General features: G+C 43.2%; 1 protein-coding gene across 2 annotated transcripts in view; it reads left to right on the top strand.

Moving 5' to 3' along the window:
- The window catches only part of med13a (mediator complex subunit 13a), a 90239-nt gene that overhangs the window by 53715 nt on the left and 22531 nt on the right, over window positions 1-13993 (top strand). For both annotated transcript variants that reach the window (XM_079649093.1, XM_079649094.1), the window contains exons 5-12: window positions 1867-2067; window positions 2152-2346; window positions 2462-2624; window positions 3628-3738; window positions 5713-6459; window positions 8728-8938; window positions 13352-13382; window positions 13721-13842. In XM_079649093.1, the coding sequence (XP_079505219.1) occupies window positions 1867-2067; window positions 2152-2346; window positions 2462-2624; window positions 3628-3738; window positions 5713-6459; window positions 8728-8938; window positions 13352-13382; window positions 13721-13842 (1781 nt within the window). The remainder of the gene's footprint in view (window positions 1-1866; window positions 2068-2151; window positions 2347-2461; window positions 2625-3627; window positions 3739-5712; window positions 6460-8727; window positions 8939-13351; window positions 13383-13720; window positions 13843-13993) is intronic.

The raw sequence follows: 13993 nt of genomic DNA, 5'->3' as shown, positions 1-13993 counted from the left end.
TGAGAGGCATCCAGGAGACATTGTGATTAGACAACATGTTTAATGCTTTAGCTTATTCTAATCTTTAAATGTTCCTGGGTTTTCTCTGTAGTACTAAACTTTGCCAAACAATGTTTCACAGTGCTCTTTCTCCACTACTTCATTTCACCTGACAGTCACTCTCGGAAAATACCAAGAAGTGTTCGATGTTTAGATCTTTCTATCAAGTTGGGTTTTATACAAAAGCAAAGTGTCTAAGAGCGTACAAGTCCACCAGGAGAGCAGCTGGTGTGTCTGTTTACAGTGTAGAAGTCATTCAATAATATGTGTATTATAATTTAATTTCATGCTGCACATAGTGCGAGTCATTTCATCACAACAGCAGGACATAGTTAAGAGTAGTTGGAGGTTTGCTGCCTCCAACAGCTCCTCCTGTTTCCATTACCCCCTTGCAAAAATTGCTTGGAAATGATGATTTATTGTAGATGCACAAAATAGAACTCTCACATGGTAAACAGAAAACATTGAGGCTGTATTGTTAGCTTCTGCTTATTGTGTTGGACACTGATAGAGGGGTGTTTACAACATTTACATACCTTGAATGTATCAGTTATAATGCTGGCCGTAAATAGCATCAAAAATGTGGTTTGATTTCCTGAAAGTCTTAAGGAATATAGATCCGTCTCTTGCGACTCTTTTCTTGCTGTTGTCTCCGCCATTTGCCCATCCTGGAAGCTGTTCCTTGGTCCAGCTGCAGGACCAATACCTGGGGACAGAGGCCATCCAGTGTAGTAATGACCAATGGAAAGGCAGCGCAGAGAGGGACGTTAACTAATGCTCTCTCACTCACCCAGCCACACAGCCCGTCTGTTGGTAGAACCATTCATACACCTTTACTCATTGAAATGTATGATGCAGAGAAAGAGAATGTCTGCATAACAAGCGGAGCCGCTGTGTGTGTGTCTTCATATGATCTCTCAAGTTGATATGACATGGTTTCTGTGCTCATATGTATGCATTATGCATGCTTGTATCTGCATTCTGTGATGGGTGTAGGTCTGTTCTATAAGCAGACTGATGAGCTCGCTGTGTGGCTCTCGTATGTCAGTGCAGTCAAGTGTGTTTGCCGAGGAGGGACCCTGTTTATAAGCCCCTGTTTATGGGCTCTGAGAGGCCACCGCTTGCCAATAATTGGTGTCTGGATTGCTCTGTAAGCATTTGGCGAGTCAGCCGGGACTGGCTGGGTCCAGCGCTGCTCTGGAAAGGTCAGCGCTGAATCTGCCCGAGATGGCAGAGTGACGGGGAAAGAAACGCACACAGGAGGAAAAGAAGAAGGGAAGGATGATCAAGAAAATAATTAGATAGTTGCAAGTGTAAAAATGGGATGAAAAAATGTATAAATTAGAAAGGCAATGAGGGATGGTATGATTTCACGACCAGAACGTATGGAAAGGGCAAAAATAATGATTAATGATAGAAAGGAATTAGGGACAAGATAAAAGGAGGATAGAAGATAAAAAGGAACAGAGGGAGATGAAGAAGGAAATGTTAGTAAAAGAGGAGACAAAAGCTAAACATAACCTCCTTTGCTGGGGTAATGGGAAAATAGACTTACAGGAGTTAAAGGATACAAGGTGAAGGAAAGCAGATGGTTGGTAGATGTGTCGGGTACATTGTATTTATACAGCCTGAGAGCCAATCCATTAGCAAACCCTTATATCCATATAGCTAATTTGCCTCAAGAGGCTTTATATCTGTACAGCATTCAACACTCTGACCCTCAATCGGGTAAGGAAAATGTCTCGTCTTGTGAGGCATTCTCGAAGATGTCCTCACGCTGACTAACATTGTCTTTCTTCTCCTTCCCACCCCTTTCTTTCTGACTAGTTATCCTGAGTCCTTTCGGCCTGAACGGGACCCTGACGGGCCAGTCGTTCAAGATGTCAGACCCGCCCACCCAGAAGCTGATCGAGGAGTGGAACCAGTTCTATCCCATCAGCCCCAGCGCCAAGGGGGGGTCGTCATCGGATAAGGCGGAGGACATGGACTGGGAGGATGACTCTCTGGCCTCCGTAGAGGTCCTCGTAGGTCAGTTGTGAGGATACTGTGACGTGTTTTTAAATGTCGGTGTCACTGCTCTGGTTGCTGAACACCCTGCCTTTCTGTGTGCAGGTGGTGTGCGAATGGTTTACCCAGCATGCTTAGTGCTGGTTCCCCAGTCAGACATCCCTGTTGTGGCCCCTGTGGGGTCCTCCCACTGCACTGCCGTCTACCCGGGTGGCCACCAGGTGCCTGCTTCCCAGCGAGAGCCCGCCATGTCTTTGGTTACCCTCACCCCTCCCACATCGCCTGAGGAGGCTCAGACAGGTTGGGCGATAAACGCAGTGTACATTTTTAAGACCTCAGTTAGGTCTTAGGATGACGATTGCTTTTACATTATTTTTTCGTCACATCTGTTTAACCTTGCTCCTTCCCTCCCCAGTGGACTCTCACTCAGCCCAGAAGTGGGTTAAGATGCCTTCAGCATCTGATGCGTTCAGCGTGGACAAAACAAGTCACCACGGAGGAAAGATTCCACGCCGGTTATCCACCCAGGTGGTGGAGCGCGTCTGGCAAGAGTGCAATATCAACCGAGCCCAGAACAAGTACGTCTCATTTTGTCTCTTAGAAGTAGCAAGGATTGATAAGCAATTCTAGAAAGAGAAATCTAACCCAAAAACTCAGACTGCTTTAACAGTTTTTTTGTACCTCATGTTTGTTTACAGACCATAAACACATTTAGCTATTGTTAACAATCCATTTTTGTGCAGAGATGAAGGCATTGTCCAATGGTCCAATCATTTTTGCCAAAAGGTTTAATATTGAACTGCTCATTTAGTAAGAAATAGTCCGTGACAGTACTTTTTTTTCTCACAAGTGCTTAGTGTAACAAGCTGAGCAAAGAAGAGTGAGGTCATGCAGACTGTTTAAGCACACTTGGAAAGTGTGAAACAATCAAATTAAAGCAATGCCTGGTTAATTTTTCTAAATGCACTTTAAATTAGAGGTTTTCTGCCTTGGTGTGGAGCAGGTCAAACTTCTTTCACTGACCCTTGTGCCTGATGAAAAGGTTAATATGCATTTCCATGACCTTCTGACTGCACATCTGTAGTTTACACACTACACTGACACAGTTTTCCATATCGTTTTATGAATCATACTTACACTATACAAAAATACCAGAAAAATAGAGTAAAAACAATAAAAACGTATAATTAATCTAAGGGCTAGTTTGCAGTTTAGTCACATGGCCTGCTGTGTTATTCACCATCAGTGAATCTGACACATTGGGAGCAGCCCGGGCTCTGCTGCCCCTTGACCACGCACAGAGTGTCAGCCAGAGTTAGCTGTTGGGCTTGTCAGCCAAAATATTTTCGCTCCAAGCAGAGCGATGACATCAGCCTCAGCACAAAGCTCTCACCATGCCACACTGTGTACCGCAGGCTGTGCACATTTTTAAGATTTTAAGTCACAATTTAAAGATTTTTGTTTAAAAAGAAAAGGATGGTTCACAATAAAATCACTGCACGAGAAAGAGCTGAGTTTCCCACAAAAAATGTACCATTAGCAGAATTGTGTTATAGACATGTATTTTTTCTTCCTCCCAAGGCGGAAGTTCTCAGCCGCAACCAACGGTACCTGTGACGAAGAGCTGAGTGAGAAAGCTGCAGCCTGGGATTTTGTGGAGCATTCACAAAGGTCCTACTGCAGCTGTTCCAGGTTAGTGCTCAGCCTTCAGCTTAACATCTCTCTCAACCGATCACAGTTGAAAGCAGCTGCTTTACTCACATGTGTACATCAGGGTTTCCGTTAGCCGGTAATTAACGGTTTTTAGCTGGTAACATTTATTAAAAACCGGTAAATTCAAAACCTGCAGGTCAAAATGTCCGATGCTCCATTCGATTGGCCGCCGGTCATTATCGGTTGATATTCACTCTTAATAGTTTGATCTGTGCTCTCTATAAAGGGCGATCAGGAGAGCTGGATCTGATCGATATGGACATAAACGCGAGTGAAGTATAACCGGACTCGAGAGAGAGATCAGATCAGCTGCTGAGTCTGACGGAGACACGCAGCTCTGCATGATCACCTGAAGCCCCGCCCACTGTTTAGCGCGCTGCATGAGAAACTGACGGGCTATCAGGAGAGAGAGGGAGGGAGAGAGGAAAAGAGAGGATCCGTTTCTCCCGTGTTATTATTCAAAGTTAATGTCAACTTTTGAATAATGTACTTTATCTACTACAAGTAGTTTGTTTGAATGTAATAATTATGTTGTTTGTTGTTTGTGGAATCATTTATTGAAAAATGAATCTGAATTTTTCGATCTGTTACAATTTATAAACTGAAGCAATATAAAAACGAGCCCCAGTAACTGAGTTTTAAACATCAGTATATCCGGTCCTAGTCCGGTAATTACCTGCTAAAGGAAACTCTGCTACACAATTCTTATTCTTATTATTATTGAAACATGACCAGTACGTTTCAAATGTGTCCGGTAAAATAAATTCTGTCCGGACATTTGACCGGCGAGAAGAAATCCTAGCGGAAACCCTGGTGTACATGCGCGTGCCATCCTCTGAAGACCGCAGGTCCCATCAGTAGACGATGGCCAATGAGCAAGTAGCATGAGTAGTAGTATCTAAGCTGACCTTTGTGTGTTTTGATTGGTTGATACCTTGCTTGCCAGCATGGGCACACTTCCATCGGGGAATCCGTTACACTCGGCTTTTCTCCCACCTAGAGAGAGGAGAGTCGGCTTGGGCGGCAGACGAGCAGAGAGGATTGGCCCAGTCAGCCGGGGCATGTTCATTTGTTGGAAGCCAACCAGCACTTTGGCAACACAGATATGGGAAGCTCTGTGCGTTGCCAGGTTTAATGGTCATTAGCCTTGATCTGTAGATGGAAGCCTTCCGTGTATCTGCTTATCTCCACATCTTAATTGTCAGCACACACCAGTGCTCTGGCCATCAGCGAGACCCAGCTTCTCCTTTAACACTCAGATGTTTGACCGCAGCAGTAGGATGAGTGGTGACCCAGCGGCAGAGACAGTGGTATTAGAAGGTTGTCTGTTGGCAGGTTAGTGTGTCTTGGAGCAGGTTGTCCACATCCATGGGCCTACAGTCAGATTCCAGCCCTATTTCCTCTCATCATCCAAAGGCAGTAGCTGATGTAGTTTTTTTTTTAATGGACTATTTATCACATCTGATACGTCTGTCGTTTTAAACACTGACTGAGGTGATTTATTGTAACTTTAAAGTGAGTCACAGTAACTCTCCTCCTTTTTCTCCTCTATGTGAGTGACTCAGCGCTGCTGTAGAAGACTGTCCTACCTGTTTGCCCATTTTTGTTGGATCAATAAACAAATCTATGATTAGAGAGTCTTGTAAACATTTGATAACTAATCTCCTGCTGAAGTGGCGCTGCAGCACTACTGCGTGTTTAAGCCACATCCATCAGAATTCAGTCTGAGGCAAAGACACAAAAACTACTTTTATTCAATTTCTCATTATATTTGGCTTTTAACGCACTTCATACTATATTCCTTTGTCATGCATTATCTGATGAGCTTTATTTGATAGCAGAATAGGCAATAGAACTAAGATTCAGTTATTATTCCTTTTTCTACTGTCAGCATGATTTTCTTTTCCTTCCTTCTTTATGTTTTCTAAAATAAAAATGTCTTCTCCCCTGCAGATACAAATCAATGAAGCAGCGAACAGGCAGTACCCCAGGCCAAACACCTACATCGGGCCAGCCCTCCCAGACTCCCACCAAGCACAAAGCTGGGGGGGAGAAACCAGAGAAAGGTGACAAGCAGCAGAAAAGACCCCAGACGCCCTTCCATCATCGTAGCATGACCAGCGACGACGCTTCCATGGAGGCTGAGGCCACCGCCGGTCAGAGGATAGCCATGAGAGGCCAGGACGGAGGGAGATTCAATAGTATGCGCTCTACGGATGTGTCTGGCATCCAAAAAAACACCCAGCTCCATTGTGGGGGGGTCAATGTAGGGCAGTCAGAACAGTCCAACTCCCCGCAACCCCCGCCTCTTAGCCCCCACCCCTGTGAGCATGGCGAGGAATCAGGGGAGGGCATGAAGAACCCTTCAACCCCCAACAGCCAACACTTTTACCAGCCTCCGTCGGAACCCTGCCTCGGCGGGGGGAAGGGCGGCGGCGAAGATCCCGGAGGGCCCGAGGGTCTAAATCAGCACTTCCACTCCCATCACCCCCACCACGGAGCCTCGAACTACTCCGACCCCCCTGAGCCCGCCATGTATTTGGGCGCAGGGGTCGACCCGGAGGAGGACAGCTCCCTCGCACCATGGAGGCTATTCAACCTCCCCCGCACGAAAGAAGCCGAGCTGCCCACGCCACTACTGCCCTGGGACAAGCTGAGGGAGGAGGCCGCGGCACAGGAAAACCTGGTGTCAGTCACAGAGTGAGTGACACCTGCCAATCATTAAATGATGTTCATCGCCCTCTGTCACACGCAGGGCAGTTAGGTAGTGTTCATGTTAGCAGCAATTATCCTGCACTTAGGTATTATCTTAGTAAAAGGAAGCCCTAAGGATGTTATAGTTTAATAAATGGAAAACTTTATTCTTGTCAAGATTTGTTTTTTCTTAGATTAACAACACAGGATGAATAATTAAAAATATTGTTTTTTACTAGTCCTCACAACTTCTCATTAGTGATGAGCACCGAGTGTCAGTTCTAAAACAATAGGCCTTTTATAAGAGTCAATCCACTGCAGCCAACATGGACAAATAGTCAACCAACCAAACCCACCTGAACCAGTTTCAATGGCGCTAGCAGAGAAAGAAAAAGTTGAATGTGGTTAAGTTAAAAGTTTAAACAATATGTAAGACAAATCAGATCAGTATTCCATGCTAACATCATCACAGTTGGCTCTTATCGACTTATGTGTTGTCTCGTCAAAGTCAGTAATTATAACGGTTGAGGATGAGCATATTTCCTCATCGTTATTGTCAACAAAATGTGTGCTTCTCTTGGGCATCCAAACCCTACATTTCTAACATTTTCCACTGTTGCATAGTGCTGCTTTAGAGCAGTTTAAACAGTCCAGAAAATTGTGGCCCTCCCTCATCCCTCAGCTTCAGAACGTGCAGTATAGCGCTTAGCCGCGTACCGCATTTTAATCTCCTGCTATGTGCCCTTTTGACATCATACATCACCAATGTGCAGGGCCAGCACTACTCATCCATTCCTATGCACACACACACACACACACACACACACACACACACACACACACACACACACACACACACACACACACACACACACACACACACACACACACACACACACTGGAGCTCGGAGAGGGGAAGAGTTATGGCAGGGTTGGATTAAGATATTCCTCTACTTTTGTAATAAAGTTGAAAATGTAAGAAATACTGCCTCAGCTGGCTATTGGTTTGGAAGCCTAGAGAGAGACTTGCACCAAGAAGAAGCTGCTAGCCAGGCGGAGGATCACAGATGGACAGAGCGAGGGGGCTTCTACAGTGTGAAGCAGGCCGTAGGATGGACCTTGTGGGAATTATTGGCGGGGTTATGCAATCCCAAGGGGCCAGCGCTCAGAATGGCTATTCTAGTGAGCCGTAATCCCCCCGGCCACAGCTCTGAATGGCGGCTAATCTCTGGCCCTGGCCACTGCACACCATCACCTCACATCAGAGCCGGACAGGCATGACGAAAGTACGGAGGTGCAGAGAAACATAGCCGGCAATGAAGGGGAGGGATAACACTTGGGTCAGTCCCACCTCTCCTGCCCAGCAGCCAGTAGTTTTCTTCTGCTCCCTCCTGTTACATGCAAGGAACAAGTAGGCCACCGTCAGAGCCACATTTTGATAGAGTCACAGTAACAAGTGATAAATGTGTGTGAACTGTCAGTGTCACCACGTCTCCATAAATCTGCTAGAAATGTAATTGTCTGACAACAAACACGATGCATTCAGTTTTTTTTTGCCTGACAGCTGTCAGAGCTGTTTGCAATCGCTGCCATTTCTGTTTCTGCAGATCAACACGGTGACAGCTTCCACATATGATATCCGGCAGCATGAGGCGAACACAGAGCAGTTGAGGAAATGTTCCTGCTGTCCAATTTTAAAATATAGATTCATTTTGAAGTAGTTTGTTTGACCCTACATTCTTTCCTTCTTTCCAATAAATATTCTATCACATATCACAGAAGAATAAGTGGAGGAATTATTTAAAATTGTGCATGTTGGCCTCTTACACTTTGTATTTATTTATACAAAACTAGTTATGAATCAGTATGTATTTAGGAGGATGAACATGTGTGCATTGTATTATCTTCAACTCTAATATGGTTGAAGATATTTCTCCCTTTTCCTCTTAGTATGCTGAATAAGTAACTAAGAGGGTCACTAAGGTTGCTGAATCTAGCGATAAAGTTGGCGGAACTGTGTGATGCTGGGACAATAGACCTGACCATGGATACATTTGAAAATTTGAATGGCAAAACATTGGAGACATGAGACTGATCTGACCACCATGGCTGATCTGCTGACAACTGGATAGTTTCAAATGGGGCTTATTAATCGAGAATCTCTTAATGAAAATCAAATATAGCTCTAACGTTTACATTATGTGGTATCTGTTTCCTGTGAGTTGTTAAACTCTCTGATAGTCATCCTTAAAATCTGCGTTTCCATCTTCCCAGGGTGATGTCTACGACCAAATGGCCGCTGAAGGTGTCTGAAGAACGCCTTCAGATGTACCGAGCAAGGAGGAACCAGTACCTATCGGCTGCCATCACAGACGGAGACCACGAGCCAGATGTTGACCCCTACGCCTTCGAGGAAGAAGATGTCAAGTTCACGTTCTCTCACAAGAAGGATAAGGCAGGCGGGGAGCCAGGAAAGAAACATAAGGTACGTCAAACCAAGAGGAGGAGAGTTTCTGGGCTGGCAGTATTTAATGGATGAATTGTTCCTGGCTGTTAAAATGTTGCCTTTTGCTTATTGTTGCTCTGGGCCAGGGCATCAGATAGGGCCAGGGTCAAATGTAATGCCAAGCTACAACTACTATAATTTCCCCTGCATGAGTACTATCAACTAACAATGTAGATTAAACATAGTTTTTGCATTATTTCCCTCACAACAATCTGCTGTTCCTTTCTATATTGGCAAATATTTACTTCTCAAATATTGAGCTGAATCTCCAACAGCATATGCTTTACACCAATATTTACACATTTGTTTAACAGAGCCTTTATTTCACTCAGTTTTGGATGCATAGTTGATAAGAATGTATTTATTATTTTTCATGCTATTCTCTGAAAGTGTTTTTTTGGTGACCAACTTTCACTGAGCTCTGCAACTTAATTACAATTTAGGATAAACATGTCATACTCACAAGAGACTTATGCATCATGCTTTATTTATTACCTCGTAGTGTAGCTTGTGTTGGTTGTATGTCTACAGCACAGCTAACACGTTGAATGCTCGGCTATTTCTGTCATAAACGTCGACTTTTCAATTTAACATCCTGCCATTTCTTTATTGTTACTAGTTGACCTGAAAAACTGACATAAAGAACTGACAACTCCACTCTGCCTAGAAATAAGCCACGCACATTTCCACGTTCACTTCTTTCAATTCAGTTTGCAGTAACTTCCTATTGGATGTTATGCAAAAAAAGGCTGTGGTGGGAAGCGTTCCTAAAAGGCAGCATGGAGCCACTTCATTCATACCTGCATCTCTTTCCTGGGGTAAAGAAAAAGGACAAGAGGGCTGATTTTTAGATCAGGGAGCATTCAAGGTAGAAAATAAGCCATCAGCATCCTCTGTGATACTCCACTAAAAATAACAATACGAGCGCTTTCTGTATACATCCGCTTTCACTGCACAAGTCTAACTGAACAGGAAGCTATCCCTGGATGTCTATTGTTAGTCGAGCCCAGAGGAACACCACATAGTTAGCCTGTCCAATTTCCTTTAAGTTGTTATGCTTTTCCTATTTGATCTGCCTGCTTCCTCCTGTATTCCTGTGCTCTGCCTCTGGGGCTGTTGGCTCGGGCTCCAGACGGGGGCCACCTGTTGGCTGTGATCGCCCCCAGCTTTGAAAGGGAGATTCAGGGTGTGTGTTGGTTCTTTGGCTGCAGCAAGCCTCACAAAGCCTGGAGTCTAACCACGGCAACAAACCTGGCTCACTGAACCATTAAGTTTAAAAAGCGCTCTCAAATATGTAGCTTCTCTTCTGTGCAGGAATGTCAGGGTGAAGGCAGCTCTCAGTGGAGCGGGGAGTCCCTGAAGAGCAGTCTGTGCAGTGGAGCCCTCACACTGTCAGCTTTTAAGTGGTGTGTGGGTATACGCCAAATGTGTGTGTGCGCGTGTTCCTCTCCAATTTCTTTACTTTAGGTTGATAAAACTATATTTCTAGGGCCCTTCAACTTTCTTTCTTTCTTGCTGAAATATACATAACCTCCTACCTTGCTGATAAAGGAATATAAACTTGCTGCATAAAGGGAACTTCCTCAATTTAGTCAGTCAAGGTAAAAGTTTGAGATTCCATCAGAGGTTTAATTTCCGATAACGGTAACAATAACATATTTGCTCATATCAGAAATTCTGCCACGATATGATTTTCAATCATATCGTGCTCCTGGATTGATATGAGATGATTAACACACATGTGTTTGATTAATCATCTCAGTGTGCATTTCTATCGACTCACAAAAAGGAGCTAAATATGATGTAAATATACACTTTATTACCAACCCTTTCCAAACACTTAAAAGAAAAAAAGGTCTTATTTTTTCAATTATTGAATGAAACTAAATCTCCTGTGATTCACTGAAAAAAGGCCACTTGGACTGCATGATGGTATGTATCCGTGTTTCCACTTTGCATCAATGATATTGGATCGAACATTAAATGAATACATGGATGCATCTTTGCGCTCCTGGATTTTGTATCATTCTTATCCAATTCACCGCTTTTTGGTGGGTGATTTTGAGCTGTACTAGTTGTTTCCAGTTTCTCAGCAGAACCTCAAACCACTTACTTATCGCTCACTATTGAGTGTCTTGTGTAAACCATAATCGAGCATCTCCAGGGATCAGACTATGAAATCCTTTAACCGGAGAGTTTTTGACTCTGCTGCAGGCCATGTGACACACGTGCTGCAATGGACCATGATCTGATCATCATACCACTACACAGAGGTGGATGTCAGATCCTGCTGAAGAATGTAGTATAAGATACATGCAGATAAATGAGAGCTGAGAGGAAGGAACATGGTGATGGAAGGCTTGCATGCACGCAGCCTTGGAGGGGGAACAGGCTTCTATAATATGTCAAGACTCCACGCATATATCCTTTCCCATCCAAGGCCAGATCATTGATAACAAGGGGTTAAAGCATCATTAGCACCTATAGATTGTGGCCTTGGTGTGGATGTTATGCTCTGCTGTGGATTGGTCCTTTCAGGGAGGACAGATTAAAGCCTGCATTACTCGGAGAAAAGCCCTGGAGCGTAATGAAATCGATGGCTAGGACATACCATTCCTGTTGCACAGCGAGAACTGCTCAGTGCACATTGTACACACAACCCGTCATAAGAGAGCACACACACACGTACAGAAGTCCAGCCCCCCCCCCCCCCCCCTGATATCGATGTCTGGATGGGAGCCTAAGAGGCCATTCCTTGGATCATGATTTCACTCCGATCCACACTGGAAATCTCATTTGCCACAGCAGAGGCCAGCAGTCTATTTTCTCTTTGCCTCTGTTACTGTCCAATTCTCTCTCTGGCTCGTGTTGCTTTTCTTTTTCTTTTTTTTGTCCTTGATTGGATAAAGGAGCCCCCCATGTTTAGTTATTTTTAGATAAAATGTACAAAGTATCGGCCAAACCATTTTGATGAATAATGAAGAAGAATGAAAATGTTATTTTTATCACACGACAATACGTGAAATATATGATAAATCAATATATTTACAACAAATACAAAATAATAATAACGTTAAAATAAATCTGATTAAAGGATATTTCATTGACTTATTCAGGTGAAAGTCAGGAGTAAACTACACCTATTTTTATTTGTTTATAATAAAATAAACTCAAATAAACTGACATTTTAAAAGATGTTGTTTAATTAAGATATGTAGCTTTTATGAATATATCATTGTATGCATAAGTTAACTTTTGTCTTAAAGGTGGGGTAGGTAATTTTGGAGAAACCAGCTCGAGTGCGCTAGAATTTGAAAATGCACAGCCGGAACAAATCTGCCACTTCCTTAAAGAGCCCCTCCTCCAACACACACGAACACGCACATGACCAATGAGGGCACGAGATAAGTTTGTGCACAGATGGAAGGCTGACAGGCAGGTAGGCCATCCAGTTATTTTAGCCCGGCCGGTTAAAATGATTGGTCGTGCTTTTTACAGTACTACGGCTTCCACAGATGAAATGTTTTTATGGATTTGTTGTCAAAGCACTTCAGATATTCATTGCTATCGGAATGTTAAGAGTATTCCATGGAATATAACAAAAAGTGTATCTCGAGCCGGTTTCTCAAACTTACCTACCCCACCTTTAAGTGAAAATATTTTTTCCTAAATGCATGTATTGTTTTGCACAATATATCGTTTTCAAAGTTAAAGCTTTCGCAATATAAAACAACCGATAAAACAAATTATATTTTTTCTTGCAGAAAGTATATATCTTTTTCACATCTGAATATGTATATTTATTTTTTGTAATATTTCGAGATGTATTTCTTTAATTTTGTTTGGGATACATAATCTAAAGTAAATAGGCAATCCTTTTCATCCATTTATGTCTTAAAAATGTGACTTCTACAAATATTTTCCAAGTAATGTATTGACATTTCCTAAATGTCTTAATGCGCACCTGCTCATAAAATCAACACCTTTTGATAGAGTGTATTGAATTCTTGGCACATGATGTTGCTTTCCATCGCTCAGGAAGCCCCTGTGGAAGTTTAATGTGGCTGCTTGATGACACGTTATTTGTTGTTGTTCTGTTTTGTGATTTATTCCAGCTCAGCTCCAGTCAGATGTATTTGTTTAGTTTTAATCACAGTTATGGGCTCAGAGGATTCACACACCCACAGGGTAATGAAGCAGACTCAGCCACGGGCCCTCATTAAGCACAAGAAAAAGCTTCATCGCACTGGCGTTGGTGTCATATTATTATAAACAATGTCTGGACTGTGCACTCTGGGCATTGTTTAATCAAGTATGATGGATCTCTCTGGCTGCATGACTACGTTTGTGTCATTCCTCCATCTAAACTTCTCATATTTTCTTTTCTCACAGGGTGAAGATGGAGGATCTAGTTCGTCAGATGGTAAGGAGACACTTTATTTACCAACATTTACCTTGGCATGTTCTTCAAAAATACAGTACAGTCTTCCCATTTGTCAATAGAGACTCAACCACTAAATAAGGAACATTTCTTTCTTTTTAAGTCATTTTAACACGGATCCATCATGCGACAAGTATTTAAATAATTGAATTAAAAGACTTTCTGAGTTGATTGAACTGAGATTAAATTGAGACTGACCTCAGTAGTCAGTCAGCATAAACGATCATAGCACAATTTCTGCCTTTCATTTAGTTCTCAAGCCCCCTAATATCTACTTGCTGACATTAATATTTTAACAGAGAGTCTGTTTGTTTATGCAGAAGCTCAGCGGGCGGCGGCACACAACCGCATGGCTTCCACCAGCCTGATCCACGAGACCGACCTGGCGGTGTCCATCAACGACCTGGAGCACCTCTTCAATTCAGACGAGGATGAACTGGCGGTTAGTAGAAACTCACACAGTAATGAATATCTCATTACACAGTGTGGTTTGGCACAGCTTTTGTGTATGTGTGTGAGTGTCTGGTGTTTCCACTTGCATGCATGCACCACAGCACACTGCCCATCACCAGCTGACAGTTCTCCCTCACCTG

Source organism: Notothenia rossii (assembly GCF_949606895.1).
Source record: "Notothenia rossii genome assembly, chromosome: 9".
Classification (NCBI taxonomy): Eukaryota; Metazoa; Chordata; class Actinopteri; order Perciformes; family Nototheniidae; genus Notothenia; species Notothenia rossii.
The sequence above is the reverse complement of the archived record's forward strand: the minus strand, read 5'-3'. Positions and strand labels throughout refer to the sequence as shown.